At 40.5% G+C, this 20,656-nt stretch overlaps 1 protein-coding gene and 1 long non-coding RNA gene across 2 annotated transcripts; one reads left to right on the top strand and one right to left on the bottom strand.

The window, feature by feature from the left end:
* Positions 1-5,836: 5,836 nt before the first annotated feature.
* On the bottom strand, positions 5,837-14,110 carry LMOD2 (leiomodin 2). Its single transcript, XM_001148473.6, has 3 exons — positions 13,702-14,110; positions 6,741-8,087; positions 5,837-6,225 (listed from the first exon to the last, which is right to left on the bottom strand). The coding sequence occupies exons 1-3, from the start codon at positions 13,972-13,974 to the stop codon at positions 6,199-6,201; spliced, it is 1,647 nt and encodes a 548-aa protein (XP_001148473.5). The 5' UTR covers positions 13,975-14,110; the 3' UTR covers positions 5,837-6,198.
* On the top strand, positions 8,086-19,958 carry LOC129135415 (uncharacterized). Its single transcript, XR_008549062.2, has 3 exons — positions 8,086-9,420; positions 11,565-11,796; positions 14,634-19,958. It is a non-coding gene; the product is annotated as an uncharacterized LOC129135415 (long non-coding RNA).
* Positions 19,959-20,656: the final 698 nt, after the last annotated feature.

Here is a 20,656-nt window from a genome sequence, read left to right as displayed (position 1 = left end):
TTTTTTCTCATGTCAAGTCAAATAATATACTAGAAGATGTGCCTTTTTTATCCTCAGACTTTGGGGAACCTCTGAGTCTCCACCAGAGCAGTGTGCTCACTTTTTGAAGGACTGCACTACACTCTTCGTCTTGGTGAGTTGTGCCACACCACTCCTACAATCTGATTTCCACCTCCACTGTCCCATGAACTTGCTCTCACCAAGGTCAATGTTCAGGTAAACACTTTCTAGCTCTAGGACTCACTGAGGCATTTTATGCCGTTGACCCCGCCTTTCGTAATACAGCTCTCTGCTCTACAACATGACTGGCTTATCTCTGCCCTCTCTGGTCATACTCAGCCTCCGTCATTCTCCACACTCTTCCTGAGTGACCTTATCCAAACCCCTACCCTTAAATACCGTTCATAACACATGACCCGCATATCCTTACTTCCAGCACAAATCCCACCCCCACGATTTTAGACCGACACATTCAAATGGATAGGCACCTCAGACACCATGTGTTTTAAATTAAACTCATCTTTCTCCCTCCCAAACCTGCTTCTGCTGTATTTCCTACTCCGTTTTATGGCATTTTGGACCACCCAGATGGCCCAGCTAGGAATACAAGTGTCATGCTAGTCTCCTCTCTTTTGTTGCTCACCCCCTCCCCCAACCCACCCCCTATAGGTAACTAGTAACCAAATTCTGGGGAGTTTATGCTTTCCTAGTCTCTGCTCTATCTGTTCCAGCCTCTTCACACCTACACAGAGTTCATCGTTCAGTCTGCATCACTTCGTTCTTAGATCATTACAGTGGTCTCCTAACTGGTCTTACCACCACCAGCCTAGGCCTCACTGAATCCATTCTTCTATTGGTTACAGAAGTCATATTTTTAAAACCTATATAAATACCATGTCACTTCTCCTCTTGAGCTCCTTTGATGCTCCTCTTGGCTTTTCACAATTAAGTCCACATTCCCTAGCTTACACTAAGTTGCTCAGGACAGACTCCTGTGACACTCAGCCCATATGAGCCTTCTTATTCAGATAAAATTGTACTGGCTTTTAAAAATGGATCTTACAAATACATGCTCTGTGGTTCAGATTGTCATATAATTTGTCTCACAGAAACTTGGTAAACATGACAATTTAGTTGAAACCTAATTTCCAGTTTTGGTGTACCACAATGATGCCACACCACTCTAATCTATCTGGGAGATGGCTTTTTAGCTGTGATTTGTCACAGCTAAATCATTTCTTCTAAGGGCTTTTGGAAAAGTTAAAAGTTACAGTAGCTAAATACTAAGGGAAGAGCTGGGAAAAACAAAATATATAACACCAGAGACTGGGCTAATCAAAATAATCTAAATATCCAACAGTTCTTGAAATTGCTTAAATAAAATAGGATCTTAATGGTATGTAAACTATCTTCTTTTTGAAGAAAAAAATAGTTATGTGTGTGTTCAAATATGTATTGAGAAGAATTTTTAAAGATGCACTAGACCAGGCACAGTGGCTCATGCCTGTAATCCCAGCACTTTGGGAGGCCAAGGCGGGCAGATCACTTGAGGCCAGGAGTTCCAGATCACCCTGGCCAACATGGAGAAACCCCGTCTCTACTAAAAATATTTTAAAAATTAGCCAGGCATGGTGACGCATGCCTGTAATCCCAGCTACTTGAGAGCCTGAGGCATGAGAATCGCTTGAACCTAGAAGGCCTAGGTTGCAGTGAGCCGAGATCGCACCACTGCACTCCAGCCTGGGTGACAGAGCGAGAGTCTGTCTCAGAAAAATTAAAAAATTAAATAAAAGATATGCACTAAGGAGTTATCAGTAATTGTTCTGTGTGGATGGGATAATGTGGTTCTTTATGTTCTTTTGTTTATATGTGTGTTCTGATCCTTCTTAATGATCACACACCATTTTAGTTCTAAAAAGAAAAGACCATACAGAAACTACACAATATTTATATTTTTAGTCCACCAAAATTATCAATACTAGAAAAAAAACTAAAATATTAACTTTTTACCAAATTGCTTTTTACAGAATGACATTAAATCCTATGGTTTCCAACCATTTTTTATACTAGCCTTTTTCCTCAAATTGAAATGTCTTTCCCAATCCCTACACCCGTGAGACTTTTTTTTCCCAGACTGGTGACTTTATTGTTTAAAAATTCTGATAGTGTCGGCCGGGTGCAGTGGCTCACGCCTGTACTCCCAGCACTTTGGGAGGCCGAGGTGGGCAGATCACGAGGTCAGGAGATCAAGACCATCCTGGCTAACACGGTGAAACCCCATCTCTACTTTAAAAAAAAAAAAAATTAGCAAGGCATGGTGGTGGGTGCCTGTAGTCCCAGCTACTCGGGAGGCTGAGGCAGGAGGATGGCTTGAACCCAGGAGGCAGAGCTTGCAGTGAACCGAGATTGCACCACTGCACTCCAGCCTGGGCGACAGAGCGAGACTCCATCTCAAAAAAAAAAAAAAAAAAAAAAAATTCTGGTAGTGTCACATTCTTGGCGAAGCTTTCCTTGATCCAGAGTCTGCCGTAGGTCAGGGATCTATGATAAAACGTGGTTCACAGGCTGAAGCCATCCAACACCTATTTTTGTACAGCCTGTGAACTAAGAAGATTTTTACTCTTCTGGAAGTGTTGCTTTCCTTAAAATTCCCACTGCTCTGAGGTAGAAGACACTTTCTAATTCAGCTTGGTCTCCCAAGCCTGGAGGAGAGTGCCCTGTCCATAGAAGCCACTTGATATATAAATGCAGAATGCATGAAGGAGTAGTGTAAGCTTCCTCCTTACACTAGAATGTAAGTTACATGAGGACAGGGGTTCTATTGCCTTTGCTCACTGTTTACCTCCAGTGTTTGGAAGATATCTGGAACACAGCAGGCAGTCAGAAAATATTTGTGATGTTAAGTGCACCAATATTGGTGCCGTATTTCTGAGTTTTGTAAGTTTTAGATCAACTTGTAGTCTTTTATATCATACATTTGGCAATTTATGGAAATAAAAGTCCACCTTAAGAGCTTCAGAGAAACAAGGAAGAGGCAGCTTTAACTATGTCGAGAAAGGAAGTAGTTATGAGATATTTTCAAGAGCATATTGATTTACCCCTGTCTTTAGTGCATCTGCATAGAGACATTGCAGCCTGTAATTACCTCTTCCTTTCACCCTGTGGTAGTAACAGTCTCAGGGCAGGTATTAAATCAAGATCCTGCTGACACCGAGTTATTAAATACCTGTGGCAGCAGGGTTCATGAAGCAGGGGGACTCAGCATCCTGGCCCTGTTTCAAATCAGGATGAGCTGTACTGAGCTGTACTTTCTGAGATTAACATGCCCACATTAATCAGAGCCTAAACACTTCATCTGATCTTGGACAGTTTCTCTCCCAGTGAGTTGAAAGCTCTTTATAGAGGATGAACTAATTAGTTTTCATATCAGCTCTATGAGTTTCCAGGGAGGATGGACCAGGATCCCCGTTCTGTGCTGAATAATGATCATCATAACATTTTGCATGTTTACAGTACTGGATTCTGAAATAACACATTCTAGAAATGCTTTTTTCATAATGATAAATGTGCCCACTTAGAATCTGACCGTATTATACTTGTCTTATTATATGCTTTATAACTTTGTTTCTTAGATTGATGTGAGAGCCTGTATCTTCACTTAAACTTTGTGAAGTCTGTAGTAAGTACATGTTGCTCTCTCTTAAGGCACAGAAAGCCACAGTAAGGCAGCCTGTTAAAATGCAAAGGAGAAAACATGTCTCCTTATCACTTGCTTCTGGTGAGAAGGCTTGGCCAGTCTCCCCAGCCCAACCAGCTCCTGGTAATACTCGTGCTAGCCTTTTCCTCTTTATTCAGGAGGGCTGCCACACTCCGCTCCTGGGATCTCTGCATGGTTTAATCAATGACCCAGTTTATCAGCAAACTTTTGCTCCTCTGCCTCATCAGACTGGAGGTGGAAGCTGTTCACCTCTCACAACTCTTTGACTTAGAAGAGCCCTGTCTTCATGCACACACAAGGGTCAGACGAAGGGAAGGCCTGCCTTGGCTTTCTGTTCTAAATTCACACACCTGCACACATAAATGCCTTTTAAAAATGTACATTTTACCTTTTATTTCCTTGAACAAGAATGAATGTAATTGTGACCATGAGGTGAAAATAGTGAAGTCTCTACCAAGGGAAATGAAGATCTCCACTGTTCTAAGAACAGCAAACCTTGGGAAGCTAAGTCTGGGTGGAAGAAGAGAGGTGCAGTGACACGGAAGGAGCATGAGCTTTACAGTCAGAGACACCAGCCTTACCCTCTCTGTACCTCGGTTTACTCAACTATAAAATTGCAATGGCACCTTTTAATGTTGTTGTGAAAACATGAGACAACTTAGTTCAGAAAATATCAGTCACCTCCCTTCCCTCACATGGAATCAGGGCACCAACTAGCCCATGGGCCACTGGGATCCTTTTTAAGTGATTATGTCAGTTGTTATTCTGTAAAAGAATGGCTGAACAGCAGAAACAGACTCAAAGAGCCAGGCCGAAGGACTATGGGAGAGATTTTCTAGTGAAACACAATCCTCTTGATTGGAGATAATCCAAAGCTCTGTATATGAAGCAAACAATTACTTACTGGGTGACTCAGAGAGTTTGCCAAGATCACTGTTATAATCTGTAGGACACAAAGGATACATCGCTAATCATAGTTAATACAAAGGACTTTAGAGGGATTTATAACTTTCATAAATTAGAGTGGAGCACTAGAGTGAAGTAAAGGTAATTCAATATATCTTTCTCTTATTTGAATTCAGACACTTCTTGAGTGACAGGAGTAGAAGGATAGCTGGAAAAAATGCATGTGCCCCATGTCCCCATGTCTATTTTGTGAATGTTAGCATCGTCATGATTTGTGTAGAGACCCACTAGACTAAGGCTTATCCAAGGAGAGCTCAAAGAGAGACTTGAATGGTCCATCCTTAGCATCAGCCAAAAGGTAGCTTTGAATTTAGGGGTCTTACCTTCCAGCATTCCTCTAGCACTTATTTCCTTCCTACCAAGAAACTTCTTTTCAATTTTATTCCTTCCAGAGATCATTCATTTTTATAATAAATGATTGAATCAACATCTGGGTACATATGGTACTTCTGGAAATATGGAAGCATCAGCTACCATCCTGGGTCTAATATCAATGAATCTAAGATGATAATGATCACATTGATGATCTTTTTGCAACGTTTTATCTCACTTTGAAGAAAGTTCTTACTGGGCACGCTAGCTCATGCCTATAATCCCGGTGCTTTGGGAGCCCCAGGTGGGAGGATCTCTTGAGCCCAGGAGTTGGAAACCAGTCTAGGAAACACAGTGAGACCCCGTCTTTACAAAAAAATGAAATTGTTAGACAGGTGTGGTGGTGCATGCCTGTAGTCCTAGGGACTCCAGAGGCTGAGGCAGAAGGATCAGTGGAGCCAAGGAGTTTGAGGCTGCAGTGAGTAATGATTGTGCCACTGTACTCCAGTCTGGGTAACAGAGCAAGACTTGTCTCAAAAAAATAAATAAATAAAATATAAAAAAAATTATTGCTTGCAGTCCTTTAGAAAGAGATCTAATCAGATTTTCTTGAACAAGAGGAAACAAAGAAAGGCAAATGCTTAGGACCCAAACCCTTTTTGGGTGAGAATGTAATATTTTTTTTAATGTCCAGTAAGATGTTACATACACACCTGACAGATGTATTAACTCACAGAAAAATATTAGTTTGGCTTTTTAAAAAAAGGGAAAAAACTTCAATACACATTTATCGAGATTACAAAAATCTGACAGATGTATCAAGTCACAGAAAAATATTAGTTTGGCTTTAAAAAAAGGGAAAAAACTTCAATCCATATTTATTGAGATTACAAAAATAACAGCACATTTCATGAACTCATTACAACTCGGAGTTACCAACACATCCAGAGATAGGAAGAGCATCTTTAAATTAACTGCTTCTTGCCAATACAAATCTCACGACATAAAAAATAAATTTATTTTCATATTTACAGAAGAAACATGCTGATTGTTTCTTAAGATTCTCTTTGGAATTAATGGGTGAGATTATTTTTAAAGTCAGGGATCATTTTGAATTGAAGAAGGTATTTTAGAAACATCTCACAATGCATTTCGTGTAATACCACTGAACAGTTCTGCATCCTCTTCTAAAGATCGTGTTTTTATCGCAGGGCTTCTGGAACTTCCACCTACAAAAATAGCGGATTTTCTCTCAATGAAACAACACACATGATAAGTGAAAAATATCCGTAGGATATGTCTCTAGCAGTATCCTCTGAGAAGAACTCAGGTTGATTATTGCTGCATGGTAATTTTTTTACCACGTTATAAATTTTGTGTTATAAATTAGGTATCGAATCAGTCACAACTCTGTGGTAAAATTTTTGACAAGTGGTGAATCCTTTTGGAATTTAGATTATATTCCCTGGTTTTCTTCTTAAGGGAATTGGGACATGTATGAAAATGGTCCTTGCCCTTACATGACTGAGAGGCTGGGAAAGCGGCCCAGGCGTTCCTCTCAAATAGAAATGTGCTCACTTGTGTGCCTGCTCCTAATGTTTCAAACTTGGTGTGTTTGCTCTCGCATACTAAAATATTGAAAGTATTGATAAGTATTGTGAGAGGTGACTTTGGTACCACCATGCAATGAAGGACAACTCATTTACTTTATCTGTGCCCCTATGTCTGTTCTCTGGTTACTTACCCGCTTTAGCTGTTTTATGCTGCTTCCCCGAATTGCTTCCATGAGATTCTCATGAGCTGATCTCTGTGGGGTAGAAGGTCGGGAACTGTCTTCCATTTTCTTCTCTTGCACTGACCTCAGAGAATTTTTTATTTCCTTTAGAATACTGTTTGGCTGTTTCTTGACCTTTTTCCCTTTTTTCTTTTTCTGTCCATTTTGTAATGCCCGTTGGGCACTCTCCTGTTGTTTGATGACTTCTGCAATGTTTCTGGTAATGAGCTTTTTCTCTGGGAGTGGAGGAGGGGGAGGAGGAGGAGGTGGTGGCAGCCTTTGGGAAGAAGGAGGGGGAGGAGGAGGAGGAGGAGGGGGAGGAGGAGGAGGTGTGGCCACAGGAGACAGAGGACGGCTCCTCACAGTCTGGACTTTTTTGGGCAGTTTTGGGGATGACCAGGGTGAGTGCCTGGGAGATACATAAGGTGAAGAGCTAGGTGTTCCTCTTTGCCAGACTTTGGTCCTAAGATTGGGTCCTCCATCGTATCCCTCCTGCTGTTTTTGCTCCTGCAAACGTTTTTGCCTCTGTTTATCCATATTTCTTGTCAAAATGCTCGTCATGCTCATTCTTGGTCCTGGGAGTTCAAAATGGTATCCCAGCCTCAGCAGCGTCGTGTTCTCCTTCAGCAGCTTGACAATCTCCATTTCCACCTGGCTGCCCATGATGTGCCTCTGGTTATGGAAACGCAGCTCCGTGAGCACCGTGTTGTGCTGGAGAGCTCTCATGATGGCCAGGATCCCCTTTCCCGTTATGAAGTTGGACTCGACGTTTACGTTGGTGATGTGCTCATTGACTTTGAGCATCTCTGCAATGGCCATGGCTGCACTGTCGTCGGCATGTGTGTTGGCCAGACTGAACGTCTTCACCACAGTGTTGTCCTTGAGGGCTTCAGCAAAGCGGGTAAGGGTCTGTGTTGTGATGTTCTCAATGTTGTTCAAATTGACTTCTGTGGTGTCAGGGTCATTGCTTTTAATCTTGTCCAAAGCGTCCTCAATCACTGTAGGATTTCCACAAGGGTGAATGGCAGCTGGGGACTCTGTGTTCCTCCCATTGCTGCCATTGGTCAAATTTATGTTCTCTATTTGACTTTTAAATATCTTTGGCTTAGAGTTGTCAGAATTGACACTATCATAATTTACAGTTCCATTAATCCCTTTTGCAGTTTCAATTGTTCTTTCCTCTTCGTCACTGTCTTCTTCCTCCTCTTCCTCCTGGGACTCCTCCTCCTCCTCCTCTGTATACACTTCCTCAGAAACCTCACTGTTACTTTCAGTAAAGATAAGCTCTTCCTCACTTTCCTCTTTGTCTTCTGCAACCTAAAGAGTATGATATCATCATTAAGCTTCTTAAAAATGATACAATTTTTAAGTACATTTTTTAACTTGCAAAAGTAGCACATGGCAAGTGACATAAGTTTATAATAAAAAATGTTAATAATCCTCTGCTTCCGATCGGTCTAGTTCTCATGACCAAGGCTGACATTTTATTGCAATAAATAGCAATAGCTTTTTCTACAAACATTTCTCTTGTTTTCTGCAGAATATCCAGAATTCAACTTATTGAATACAAATATATAATCATTTTGCTAATTTGAACAAATAAATCAGAACTTCAGCTTTGGAAAACCCTTGATAAATTTGTTCACCTCCTGAGGACCGACTCTTACTGGTTTACTCTCCGTTTACTTACAATGTAGCAAATTCAACCCTCCCTTCTGGAATCACTCTGTTCTTTCTTATTTCTCCATCTCAAGCAATCAAATGACAACAAAAATATACAATATGTTAATGAGTTTCCCTTTTTAATTCAAAAATTCCCAAATTTTCCATCCATAGCAGATGTGACAGAAGCCAACCACTCTCTGCCAGGCCTTGCCTCAGTGTAGACAGAAGCAGAGCTGTCATTTGCTCCTCCAGCATTTATCTGCTTCTACGGTAGAGCCCGGCACAGGGCTCTACCACAGAAGACTCTCTGAATCACCTGAGAGCTGCCTCTGTAGCTGTCCCTTATCTGGGCAAGGGAAGCCTAAAGGCAGGGCTGCTGCTCAGGACAGCAGGAGGTCAAAATCCAGTTCGATGCAGAGAAAACATTCAGGTCACCCTTTTGGGAAAATCAACTTGAAACCTCCAACTAGTCCAGGGTTAAATGAGACAGACTGTAGAAGACCAGGTGGGAAAGATAATCACCCTTGGCATCCACTAGATTCTAATCAGTAAAGTGGATGGAACAGCAGAGAACAGCAGAAAATCTTGAAGTAAGCCATTGCCCAGCCTGAAGGTCTTAAATTATTTAGCATGTATCAATTATGAAAGGCTTTCAGGCAAACACAATTTCATTCTATCTTTGTCTTTCCTGTTTACAAGATTTGCTGTACAAAGACGCTCAAGTGACCCCTTGTTTCTCTTTTTCTTGCTATCTTTTCTGATTAAAAAAAAAAAAGGTCTAGAAATTGCTGACAGAGTCTAATCTTTTTCTCCTGCTGTCTTTTTAGTCCTTTCTCTTTATCTTCTCTACAGCCCTGGGACCCTGCCCTGTCCTCCAGGCCCTGATTCTTCTCTCTATATTGGCAACTTTTTTTTTTGACCTCGAGGGCGCCCGCTGCCTGAAGCATGTGGATCTAGCTTTGGAAAACACTGCCCTTGTCTCCAGGTTTGTTTGCCCAGTTGCTATCACAAAATAGCCTCCAGTTATCCACTGTTTAGAGTGGCAGGCACCGAGTGATGGCCTGGGGAAGGGGTCAGCCACTCCTGGGATGACTTTTCCAGTCTTAATTTATTCACTTCTTCAGGAGCAGGGAGGGAGAGAGAGAGATACTCTGTGTGTCTCTCTGTGTGTGTGTGTGTGTGTGAGAGAGAGGTGGGGGGAAGAGAGAGAGAGAGAAAGACAGAGAGAGAGAAATGTTTGGTGGCAGCTGGCTGCAAGTCACAATGCAACAACACAAGAAAAAGAGTGTGGCTCTAGTCAAGTCTCCAGGCATACGTGAGGGAAGAGAGGAAGCCTTCCCTGTCCAGCAGTGAAACAAATGGATTAACCCGAGGAAGGAAAGAATTGTGGGCTGACTTCTCCTCACCCCATTCCACTCCAAATTCCTTATAATTCTAGTCCCTGTAAAGCTGTGTGTGTTCATGTGTTTGTATGTATTTTTAGCTGTTTCAGTATTTGGAGGAAAGGGGCCTGTCTCAAAATCAAAGGTATACGGCCTTGTATGACACCATTACATTTTATTCCCTTTGGTTTTTTAAAGACCCTCTGGCTCTATCTGCAAGATCTGTTTTCCCCTTATAATGTACCTGGACAGATAATATCTGAAACTGTGAATTGTCATATAGCATCTAAATGATAGATCTCCCAGAAAGCCTTCTTTGACATCCCCTCCAAATATCCCTCAGATGCATTCCCATACCATTGTACCCACCCCCAATAAAGTACCTGTCACACTTTATTTTGGTCACTTGTTTTTCCCAGCAGACTGTTAGCTGTTGAGAGCAGTGGACCATGTCTGCTTTGCTCACCTAGCACAGTGCTTAGCATGTAGTAGGAGCTCAATAATTATTTGCTTACTGAATGGCTCTAAGTTGACATTGGTTAACAGCAGCTGAGAGTCAGGACTACACACAGGAGAAAGGTGATAAACCCTCCCAGTTTGCCTGAGTGTGAAGGGTTTCCCAGGATTTTAGTCATGAAATCTAGATAGTTCCGGACAATCTGAGATGATTAGTCACCCTAGGTGGGGGACATCTGGAGAAAGAACAGAAGGGGAAAAGGTGTCTACAGAGGCAAGGTGAGAGGATGCAAAAAACAGACTTCGCTTACTTTATAAAATACTCTGTCCCTAGGGGGCCTGTTTTATTACAGATTTCCTATATGCCACTGCTTTGGCATTAACCCTGATTCTTTGGAGAATGGAGGTGGGAAGGAGGGTGTAGAATAAGGAGGTGGGAGATGAGATGGCAAGGGACTGGACAAGGAGAAGGGGAATGTTAGTAAACTTAGAAAACAAATCAGGTAATGAGAAGAGTGGCCAGTTGTTTCTCCTGATCACCTCCCTATTATGTATGTACATATCACATTCAAAGTATGTGTTAATTGACCGTTTATGTTATTGGTAAGGCTTCTGTCCACAGTAGGCTATTAGTAGTTAAGGTTTGGGGGAGTCAAAAGTTATACATGAATTTTGGATGCTGCAGGGGCAGGAGTTGGTTCACCTGACCCCCATGTTATTCAGGAAGTAACTGTAGTTGAGTGGTTCTTAAGTTTTACTGTGTGTCATAATCACCTGTGAGAGCACCAATTGTTCGGCCCCATCCCCAGAGTTTATCATTCATCAGATTGACGGGAGCTCTATAATTTGCAGTTCCAAGAAGATCCCAGGTAATGCTGATGCTGCTGACTGGGCACCCACAATTTTGAAATGTTCTTTAATTTTCACTTCTATGTACAAGCTCTTAACCTCTAATGAGTTTCTTAACCTTGCCTTGTCTCAGTTCTCAAGTGCAGAAAGTTAAAAATGAAGTGAGATAATGGGAGAAACTCATTGGCACCTGTGCTGAGATTTAACCACTGCTCAATAGGGGAGCTAGACCATTGGGATTCTAGGGTCCCTGGGAGCCCCAATGCGGCATAAGTTTGTGTAAGCCCAAGTGGGCAGAAAGGCTGGCATTCAACAGATGTTGCGTCTGCTTTTTATAAGCCTTTACAGAGCCAGCCGCCTGATAATCAGTCAAGACCCTCCGCTCCTTCTCAGGGTCCTTCCTTTATGGCTCTTCACTTACGCAACTACCTTGCTCCCCCAGCCACCCAACAGCTGCTCGAAGATTTTCCCTGTTGTGGGAATTGGATTTGCACCCTCCATCAGCAAGTTCCTGCTCATCATACCTGGCAACTACAGACAGCTGGCCAGCAGGGAAAGTACTGGGAGAAAAAGTTAATAGCCTAGAAAGGAACCGAAGTCCGTCAACACAGCAGCCTCTCTAATTGAGCTGATAAGCCATTGGCAGGGATCAGCAAAACCTTTGGCAGGATCAGGTGGGTTCGTCCGGCTGACAATAGGTTTTGCTCTTTGGTTCCCACCACTATCATGTCATTGTGACATTAAAAAGCCTTTGTTGGATTATTGATACATTGGTTGTACAGCCTGGATATTCTGAGACAGTTTTATTCTTTTTTTTTTTTTTTTTAAATGAGACAAGGTTTCGGTTTGTGGCTCAGGCTGAGTGCAGTGGCACAACCATAGCTCACTGCAGCCTCAACCTCCCATGCTGAAGCCAACCTCCCACCTCAGCCTCCTGAGCAGCTGGGACTACCACCTGCTAATGTTCCACTAAACCCAGCTAATTTTTTTTTTTTTTTTTTTTTTGTAGAGATGAGATCTCACTATATTGCCAGAGCTGGTCTTGAACTCCTAGGCTCAAGTGATTCTCCTGCCTCAGCCTCCCAAAAAAGTGTGGGAATTATAGGCGTGAGCCAGCATACCCAGCCAGTTTTATTTTATTAAAGAGAGTTTTAAATAATTGTGATAATAATGCCATTGTTATTTTGACGCTCATTATCACATCAAAGAAAAAAAAATCCCTCTTAAAACAATGGTTGTGGAGGAATTGACCTGCCCAAGTACTGACTTGTATGTGTCCTTCCTTCTAACACACCCCTTCTAGCTGATTAGTACTGTGGCCTTGGCAGACCCTGGCCAGATCCCAGTGGCCCTTCCTGCAATGATTGACGTGGACAAAACTCACACATATCTTGCTGCAATTGTGGCCAACATAACCCTATCATCAAGATCATCTAACAGCCCTAGATTAGTACTGTGGAAGTCTTGCCATTGGCTTTAGGCCATTTTGATTTTAGATGATTCCAACAGAGTGCAAGGGTTTTAAACTGTTTCTACTGACCTGTGTTCTTCCATAATTCTGGAAGAATTTTTTTTTGTTATATGGACACTTTATTGTCATTACTGTTTTCCCAGAGAATAATAGTCTTTTGGACTTCCTTCTGGTAATGACTCATTTGGAAAATTCAAAATAACTGTTTACTGGGCAGTACACAAGAGCTTTATAGGCCTGAGCTCTGATATAAGCACATTTCCTAACCTCAGGATCACCATCGTAAAGGAGACAGAAATCTAAGAGATCATCTATACAGCTGTGCTGCCCCTGAGTCCTCAGATGGGTTTCAGGATGTGTTATCATTTTGAAATTCTATGCAAAAGTTGGTGTATTTTGCACAAGCCCAGGGCTATTTTCTTAAGAAGGTTCATAACTTATCAAAATCTCAAAGGGGTTCTTGATTCGCAAAAGAAACACTGTCTCTAACTCCCTCAATGTCCAGAGGGAAAGAGAACCCTGTAAAAGTGATTGTTCAAGGTCTAAAGACGTGGGAACAGAGCAGGGACTTGTAACAAGGCCCTGTGACTCTCAGTGTCATGTACTTCCCACCACCCCACACTTCTTGGTATTGGAAAAGAACTATTTCACCATAGCTACTATCACAGTCAAAGCAACCAGCGTTCCCACTTTTGTCTTTATAGGAGAAAATAAATGTACTTAACTGAAAAAAAAGTATACATTTATACGTATGCATGTATCTTGGGAACAAATATTATGCCACATTACCAACTTATAGCTCAAACAACACTTATGTTTGGCAAAGTATTGAATCCCATACACTGATTGTGAATTATTTTCCTCTTGAGCTTTCTATTTGTAATCAATCAAAGAGCCCCAATTAAGAATTTTACATATTATGATCCATTGGGTGGCCATAGCATTTACATGATTATTTCAGCCTGAAAAATGATTTAGTAGCAAGTATAAATGGGTTATAGGAAAATTCAAGTGATGGGGATTGAGAAGTTAGGGAAAACAAGTGTCTGGGTTTGGGATGGGGTGATGGGGAGGTGGGGTTAGCCAAGGAAAAGTCCCGAGAGCCTACCTTTCCACATTCCCCCAGCCTCTCCTTCTCCAAGAGTTTTTGGGACTCCTTTTCCCAATAGGCCATCAGTGCCTCTCTGCTGAATGTCCCTGTGGGGGTTTTCTCTGTCAGGCTCTTTTGCCTTAGCCCCACGGGAAGGTTGCGGTCAGGTTCAATGTCTTCCAACTCTCTCTCTAGCTCCTTCAGCTCCTCGGCTGACAGGGAGGCGAGGAGTTCATCCTCGTCGATGGATTCATATTTACTCAGTCCTCTTCGGTAGCCAAAGGTAGACATGGTCCCTGCTTTGTCAGACCCAGAAGGAGCTTGAAGGACCAGGCATTCAAGGCAGCCAGAAGCAGGCAGGGAGGCAAGTGGCAGGCTGGTCAACAACTGGTGCTAGGAGTGGCTGTGGGAGCCTTTTAAGAGTGGTGATACAGGGCTGTGACAATGCAGAGAGGGGTGAAGGCATGGGCTGTTTTAAGCATCAGACGTCAGCTAGACATTTGAACACAAAGAATGTCACATCGGTGGTGGATGGAGGTCTCAGAACCAGTGGGGATTATTAACATACTGGCCAGGGCCATATTTAGCTGAGTCTGATAGCTCATGAGGACAGGCAGAGTGTTTCAGATAAGGAGTAACACAGTTCTTCTCACTTTGTATTCAAACAACAGGGAAATAAAATTTATTTTGAAAATGACTTGCCACCACCACCATGGCCATGAAAAGATTCTTTCATTATAATCTTAGGGTTGAGAAATGTCTCCACAATACTCCATGGGTAGTTATTTTGGTTCTTCTATAAACATACTGTAGGTGGTATTGATGGGGACAAAAGGTCATAATAATATAGTATTTCATAATTTTATTCTACTTTGCAGTTTACAAAGCACTTTAATAAGTTTTTCTAATCATAAATACTGTGAGATGAATAACATGATTCTCATTTATAGATGTTGGCAACTGAGGCTCTCAGAGATTAAGTGAAACGTCAGAAGTTGGAGAGCTGAAAGTACAGAGAGGTGTCTTTCTCTACTGAACGAAATGCTTCTTCCTACTCACCATGATTACTAGTAAAAATCTAGACTTGCAAATGAAACTCTAAAAAGACAAATAATAATACTGGATATGATTTATTAAGGACTGACATTATGCCATTCCAGTGTTAAGCATTATCTCCTTTAATTCTACAGTCCTGTAAGGTGTACATTAGTGCCTGTACTTAACTAGTACACACTCAGAGAGGTTAAGTTACTAGCATGGGAGCACAGAGCTAAGAAGTGAGAGAGCTAGAATCTGAGCCCAGATTTGTATCTGGCCTGAAAATGGAAGAGATGCTAATTTGAAATTATATATATGACTTAATCACTACATATTATATATATACAACAAATTTTCTTATGTACTCCATACATTTGCACAAATTAAAAAAAGAAATTACATATGAGCATATTGTTGTGTATATGTTAAAATAAATCCATAGTTTATAGGACTCCATAAATATAACACCATTTTATAGATATGTAAAATCTATTAAAAATATTAATGCATACAAAAATACATTTATCAATACATGTATAGTACATGATATTCTGATTATACCTTCAGCAGCTGGTGAATATTTGGATTGTTTCTAGCTTTGGGTTTCTACCTTTTATCTATGAATAAAGTTTCTATGAACATTTACATGCAAGTGTTTGAGTAACCTCAGGTTTTCATTTATTTTGAGTAGATATGTAGGAGCAGAATTACTGGGTTATATGGTAAATTTACTTTTTAAGAAACTGTAAAAAACTGTTTTCCGAAACGGCTGTACCAATTTACATTCCCATCAGCAATGAATGAGAGTTCCGGTTTCTTGACATCCTCACCTATTATTGCTTGTCTTTCTATTATAGTCATTTTGGAGGGTGTCAAATGATAGTTTTAATTTTCATTTCCCTAGTAACTAAAGATGTTCATCATTTCATGTGTTTATTGGCCACCTTATATCTTCTTTGGTGAAATATTTATTCAAATCTTACCTCCCCCTTTTTTAAACAACTTTTTGAGACAGGGTCTTGCTCGGTCACCCAGGCTGGAGTGCAGTGGAGTGATCATAGCTCACTGCAGCCTCAATCTCTTGCTTATGCCCATTTTAAAATTGGGTTAATTGTCTCCTTATTACTGAGTTGTAAGAATCTTTATATGTGCTGGAGACAAATATTTTATTAGGTATATGATTTTTTTTTCTATTCTGGGGCTTGTCTTTTGATTCATTTTGAAGAGCAAACTTTTTAAATTTTGGTGAAGTCCAAGACCAATTTATCAATTTTTTTGTTGTATTGCTTGGTGTTATAGTTAAGAAATCTTTTTCTGGCCATGCACGGTGGCTCACGCCTGTAATTCCAACACTTTGGAAGGCTGAGGTGGGCAGATCACTTGAGCCCAGGAGTTTGAGACCAGCCTGGCCAACATGGCAAAACCCTGTCTCTACTAAACATACAAAAATTAGCCGAGCATGGTGACAGACGCCTATAAACCCAGCTACTTAGGAGGCTGAGGTGGGATAATGGTTTGAACCCAGGAAGCCGAGGCTGCAGTGAGCCAAGATGGCACCACTGCCCTCCAGCCTGGGTGACAGCGAGACTCTGTCTCATTAAAAAAAAAAAAAAAGAAGAAGAAAATTTTTTTCCAACCCAAGGCCACAGAGATTTACTCATATTTTATTGTGAAAGTTGTATAGTTTTAGTTTTATTTAGGTTTCCTACCCATTTTGACTTATTTATGTGTATATGTAAGGTAAAGTTATATATTCATCTTTTTTATTTTTATTTTTTTTTTAGGCAGAGTCTGACTCTGTTGCCCAGGCTGGAGTGTAATGGCACCATCATAGCTCACTGTAGCCTCTATCTTTTGGGCTCGGGTGATCCTCCCACCTCGGCCTTCGGAATAGCTGGGACTAGAGATGGCAAGCAACCACGCCCAGTTAATCTTTTTTTTTATTTATTTTTTGTAGGGACAGTGTTTTGCCATGTTGCCCAGGTGGCTGGTTTCAAACTCATGGACTCAAATGCTGCCCCCACCGTGGCCTCCCAAAGTGCTGGGACTGCAGGCGTCAGTGACAACACTCGGCCCAAATTTATCTTTTTGCACACAGATATTCAATTGTCCTAGCACCATTTGCTGAAAAAAAATATACTTTCCTCTATTGAATTACCTTGGCACCTTTGTGGAAAATTAACTGACCGTAAATACAAGGGTTTATTTCTAGACAGTCAAGTCTGTTCTATAAATCTATATATCTATCCTTATGCAATATCACATGGTCTTAATTATTGTAGCTTTATAATAAGTTTTGAAATCAGAATGTGTATAAGTCTATCTGACTTTGCTCTCTTGTGAGAATGTTTTGGCTAGCTATTTTGATCTCAACTCGTTGTGGTATTCTACTCCAAAAATAACTGACACTTTTCAGTGATGCTAATGAGAGAGATGATGATTGAATTAGAAATAATGAGTTCATTTGTGGGTTTTTTTTGTTTTTTGTTTTTTTTTTTTTTACAGCCTGTAGCATATGCTTTTGTGTAACCTCAGCTCAGCGAGGGCCCATCTTTTTTATTTGAATGGGTTTGATTTTTGGCAATGACGTCAAGTCATGATAGCCAAATCTGATGCATGAGATGAGTCATTCAGCTCTAATACCACATTTTAGGTAAAAAGATGAATAAGGATTACAGCCATGTAAAAATCTATGTGCTTTTGGGAAAAAAAGAAGAAAAGACATATAAATGATAGCATGAGTTCATTCTTTCAACAATACATATTGGCCACATGTGATATGTTGACTACTGTGCAAGTTTTAGGGTATATAAATATGTGCGAAGAAACACTGGAATTGTGTTTTACCCTATCTCTCTCATGTTTGTAATTGTTCAGTAACATCCTTTTTTTGCTAAGTTTTATTGGACAATTGACTAGACACATATTACATGCCAGATTCTAATTTAGTTGCTTGGCTTAGAGAAGTGAACAAAATCAACAAAGTTCCTTCCTCCACAGAGCTTACATTCTAGATGGGAGAGACAGACAATATCTAGACAAACATGTAAATATAGAACATATTAGACAGAAGTTCTATGGAGAAAAATAGAACAGGGTAAAATGGAAGGAAGATTTTGGGGGTAATATTTCATCTAGGAAGATCTCTGTAGTAAGGTAACATTTGAACACAGACCTGGGCTCGATACATGCAAACTATAATATACATTTAGTATTCAGATATTTTAGAATCACAGATTCTCAGATTTCAAAAGGACTTTGAAATACATGAATTTTGTATCACTTCTATTTGTGATCATCTAGTGTTTGCTTGAACATTTTTAGTGAAAATAGCACATTTTCAAAAGCTTATTTCATTGTTGGATGACTCAAATCTTCAGAAAATTCTTTTTATTGCTTTGAAACTAGTCTCTTGAAAAATCCACATATTTTAAATTTTCTCATTGGAACAACCCAGAATAAATATCATCTCACATGGATTTCTTTTCCCAAATCTTATGTGTCCCATGAGTGACTCTGAAAATGGCTCCAAAAGGGAAGGCTTAATGCCTTTTGTTTGTTCGTTTTTGTGTGTGTTTTTGCTGTGTGGCAGCATCACTGGAAAAAGCCATTATGGCCTCTCAAAGACACTGCCTTAAAAACAATAGTCATTTAGATATCCTAGTATATTTGTTACAAATCACTCCGATTATGATAATAATCACAACTCACGAATGATCTTATGAGTTGGTTCAAATAGGTTGGATACTTCTTGGTTCCCCCTGTAAGTATCCTTCACAAACTTTAAATCTCCTGGATACAATTCTGCTGAGTGATCAAACACTACCCGCCTGACCCTGACTAGAATTAAATATGGTGAATAATTTAGTTTTCTTTGGAACTTTGTCTACATTGAAAAAATCCAGTCACTATATGTTCCAAGCATCACCATTTTGTATTTTGAGATTTTTACTTGGTTGCATTATCTTTTTGGATATAATTGTTTTTACAGTCAATAATACTCCAAGCCTTTTGACGATTAACATTTTTTGTTTAGAAAAATCTGCCTTGGGATAGAATTTTTTCGTAGTTCTGGCTTCCCAATGAGATATATTCAGATACACTCAGATACATACTATCTCCCAATATATTGGCAATTCCCTTTTTAGTGAAAACAGAGCTTCCCCTTTCAACTTTTTTTCCTTTTGTTTTCCTCCTGAAAATACTATCATCTGTTTGTTGGTTTGTTTATTCAACGCACATTTACCAACTATGTTCTGTGCAACAAGTCTGTGCTGGAAGCTGGGATTATAAACAGAAAATGGAAATTGATCTAGTCTCTGCCCTCAAGGAGTTCACACTCCTGGGAGAGAGGCAGACAGCTGACAATAACACAGTGCAGTGATGCCTCTAGCCAGGCGCCAGGGAGGGAAGAACCATGGGGCACAGATAAAGAAGCAATATAGCCTATGTGAGTGGAGTCAGAGAAAGTGCAGAATCAGATAGAGCTTTCCAGGCTGAAAGAGCAGCCTCTGGGCAAATGCACAGGAGTATGAAAACAAAAACAAAAACCAGACTGTTTGGCTAGGTGGAGTAGGTGGAGATGAGGCAGAAACTGGCCCTGATTCAGGTACTACTTTTTAAAAATGGCTTTGGTATCTACCCCTCCCCACTCCTAATAGCCACCAGTATCATGCCCTTCACATGGTAGGTGCTTATACATGTTGAATATTTCTTTATTTGAAGGGCTTTCTAGGCCATGTCAAAGAGTTTTGGACTTTATTACCATCTAGTGTTAGGTAGACATAACATTATCCCGTAGCATCATCCATAGCCATAGTTGCCTAACAAGGACACTGTTCACCTTAGCAAGTGTCCTGATTTAATAAAGACTCAACAAGAGAGTGGCAAAAACTCACCAGTTCCTCCAAAAATCATCAATACCAGACCTGCCAGTAGATCTGGTGTTTCCACAATTAGTATTCATAGGGTGATCAGAGAGAGCTCCTAAATATACATGTATCTAATTCCTACTTCAGCCTAACAGTCTCTATGGAAGGAGACTCCCACTTCCTATAGATGAGTCACTTTGCTTGTGGCTTATGTTTTTGTGGCAGCTATTGTTTAGAAGCGTTGCAAGGCCCTACCAATTGTTTGTTTTCATACTTTATTAATCCCCAAATTTCGAGAAGAATTTGGTAATTTCAGAAACTATTCCTATTTTAAAATATTTGTTTAGGCATTACTATTTATATCCACCAAAGAGTTAAGTGAATATGTTATACAAATATATTTAATTATTAATTATATATAATATTTATATATCATATGTAATATATATTTCATATTTAATTAAAATCCTCATTTCCACTGATCCTCTGCTTTATTCTACTATAGGCTTGTATTTTTATTTTATTTTATTTTTTGAGACAGAATCTCGCTCTGTAGCCCAAGTTGGAATGCAGTGGCACTATCTCAGCTCACCGCAGCCTCTGCCTCCCAGGTTCAACTGATTCTCCTGCCTCAGACTCCCAAGTAGCTGGGATTACAGGCGCCCATCACCACACTGACTAATTTTTGTATTTTTAGTAGAGACAGGGTTTTGCCATGTTGACTGGTCTCGAACTCCTGGCCTCTAGTGATCCACTCACCTCAGCCTCCCAAAGTGTTGGGATTATAGATGTGAGCCACCACACCTGGCCTACTATAGAATTCTATCACTCACAGATTTAATATGTGTATTTCAGTGATAGGAGGAAGGAAGGAAGGAAGGAAGGAAGGAAGGAAAGGAAGGAAGGAAGGAACGAAGGGAGGGAGGGAAGGAGGGAGGGAATCTCCATCTGAGTATATCACTGGTAGCTAAAACAACCTGCCCCAAACCAGTGTTTTAATTTCCCTTTATACTTTCCTCACCCACTCTTCCAGCCTTCTATGTTTCTTTTCTTTTTTCCTTATT

The sequence above is a fragment of the Pan troglodytes genome, chromosome 6, assembly GCF_028858775.2.
Source record: "Pan troglodytes isolate AG18354 chromosome 6, NHGRI_mPanTro3-v2.0_pri, whole genome shotgun sequence".
Lineage (NCBI taxonomy): Eukaryota > Metazoa > Chordata > Mammalia > Primates > Hominidae > Pan > Pan troglodytes.
Note: the sequence above shows the minus strand (reverse complement) of the source record. Positions and strands in the feature narration are given on the sequence as shown.

Coding starts and splice junctions, on each gene's coding strand:
- LMOD2 (XM_001148473.6), bottom strand. CDS start 13,974: ATGTCTACCTTTGGCTACCGAAGAGGACTGAGTAAATATGAATCCATC. Junction 8,088..13,701: donor GGCTGGGGGAATGTGGAAAG/GTAGGCTCTCGG, acceptor CATACTCTTTAG/GTTGCAGAAGACAAAGAGGA. Junction 6,226..6,740: donor GCATAAAACAGCTAAAGCGG/GTAAGTAACCAG, acceptor CTATTTTTGTAG/GTGGAAGTTCCAGAAGCCCT.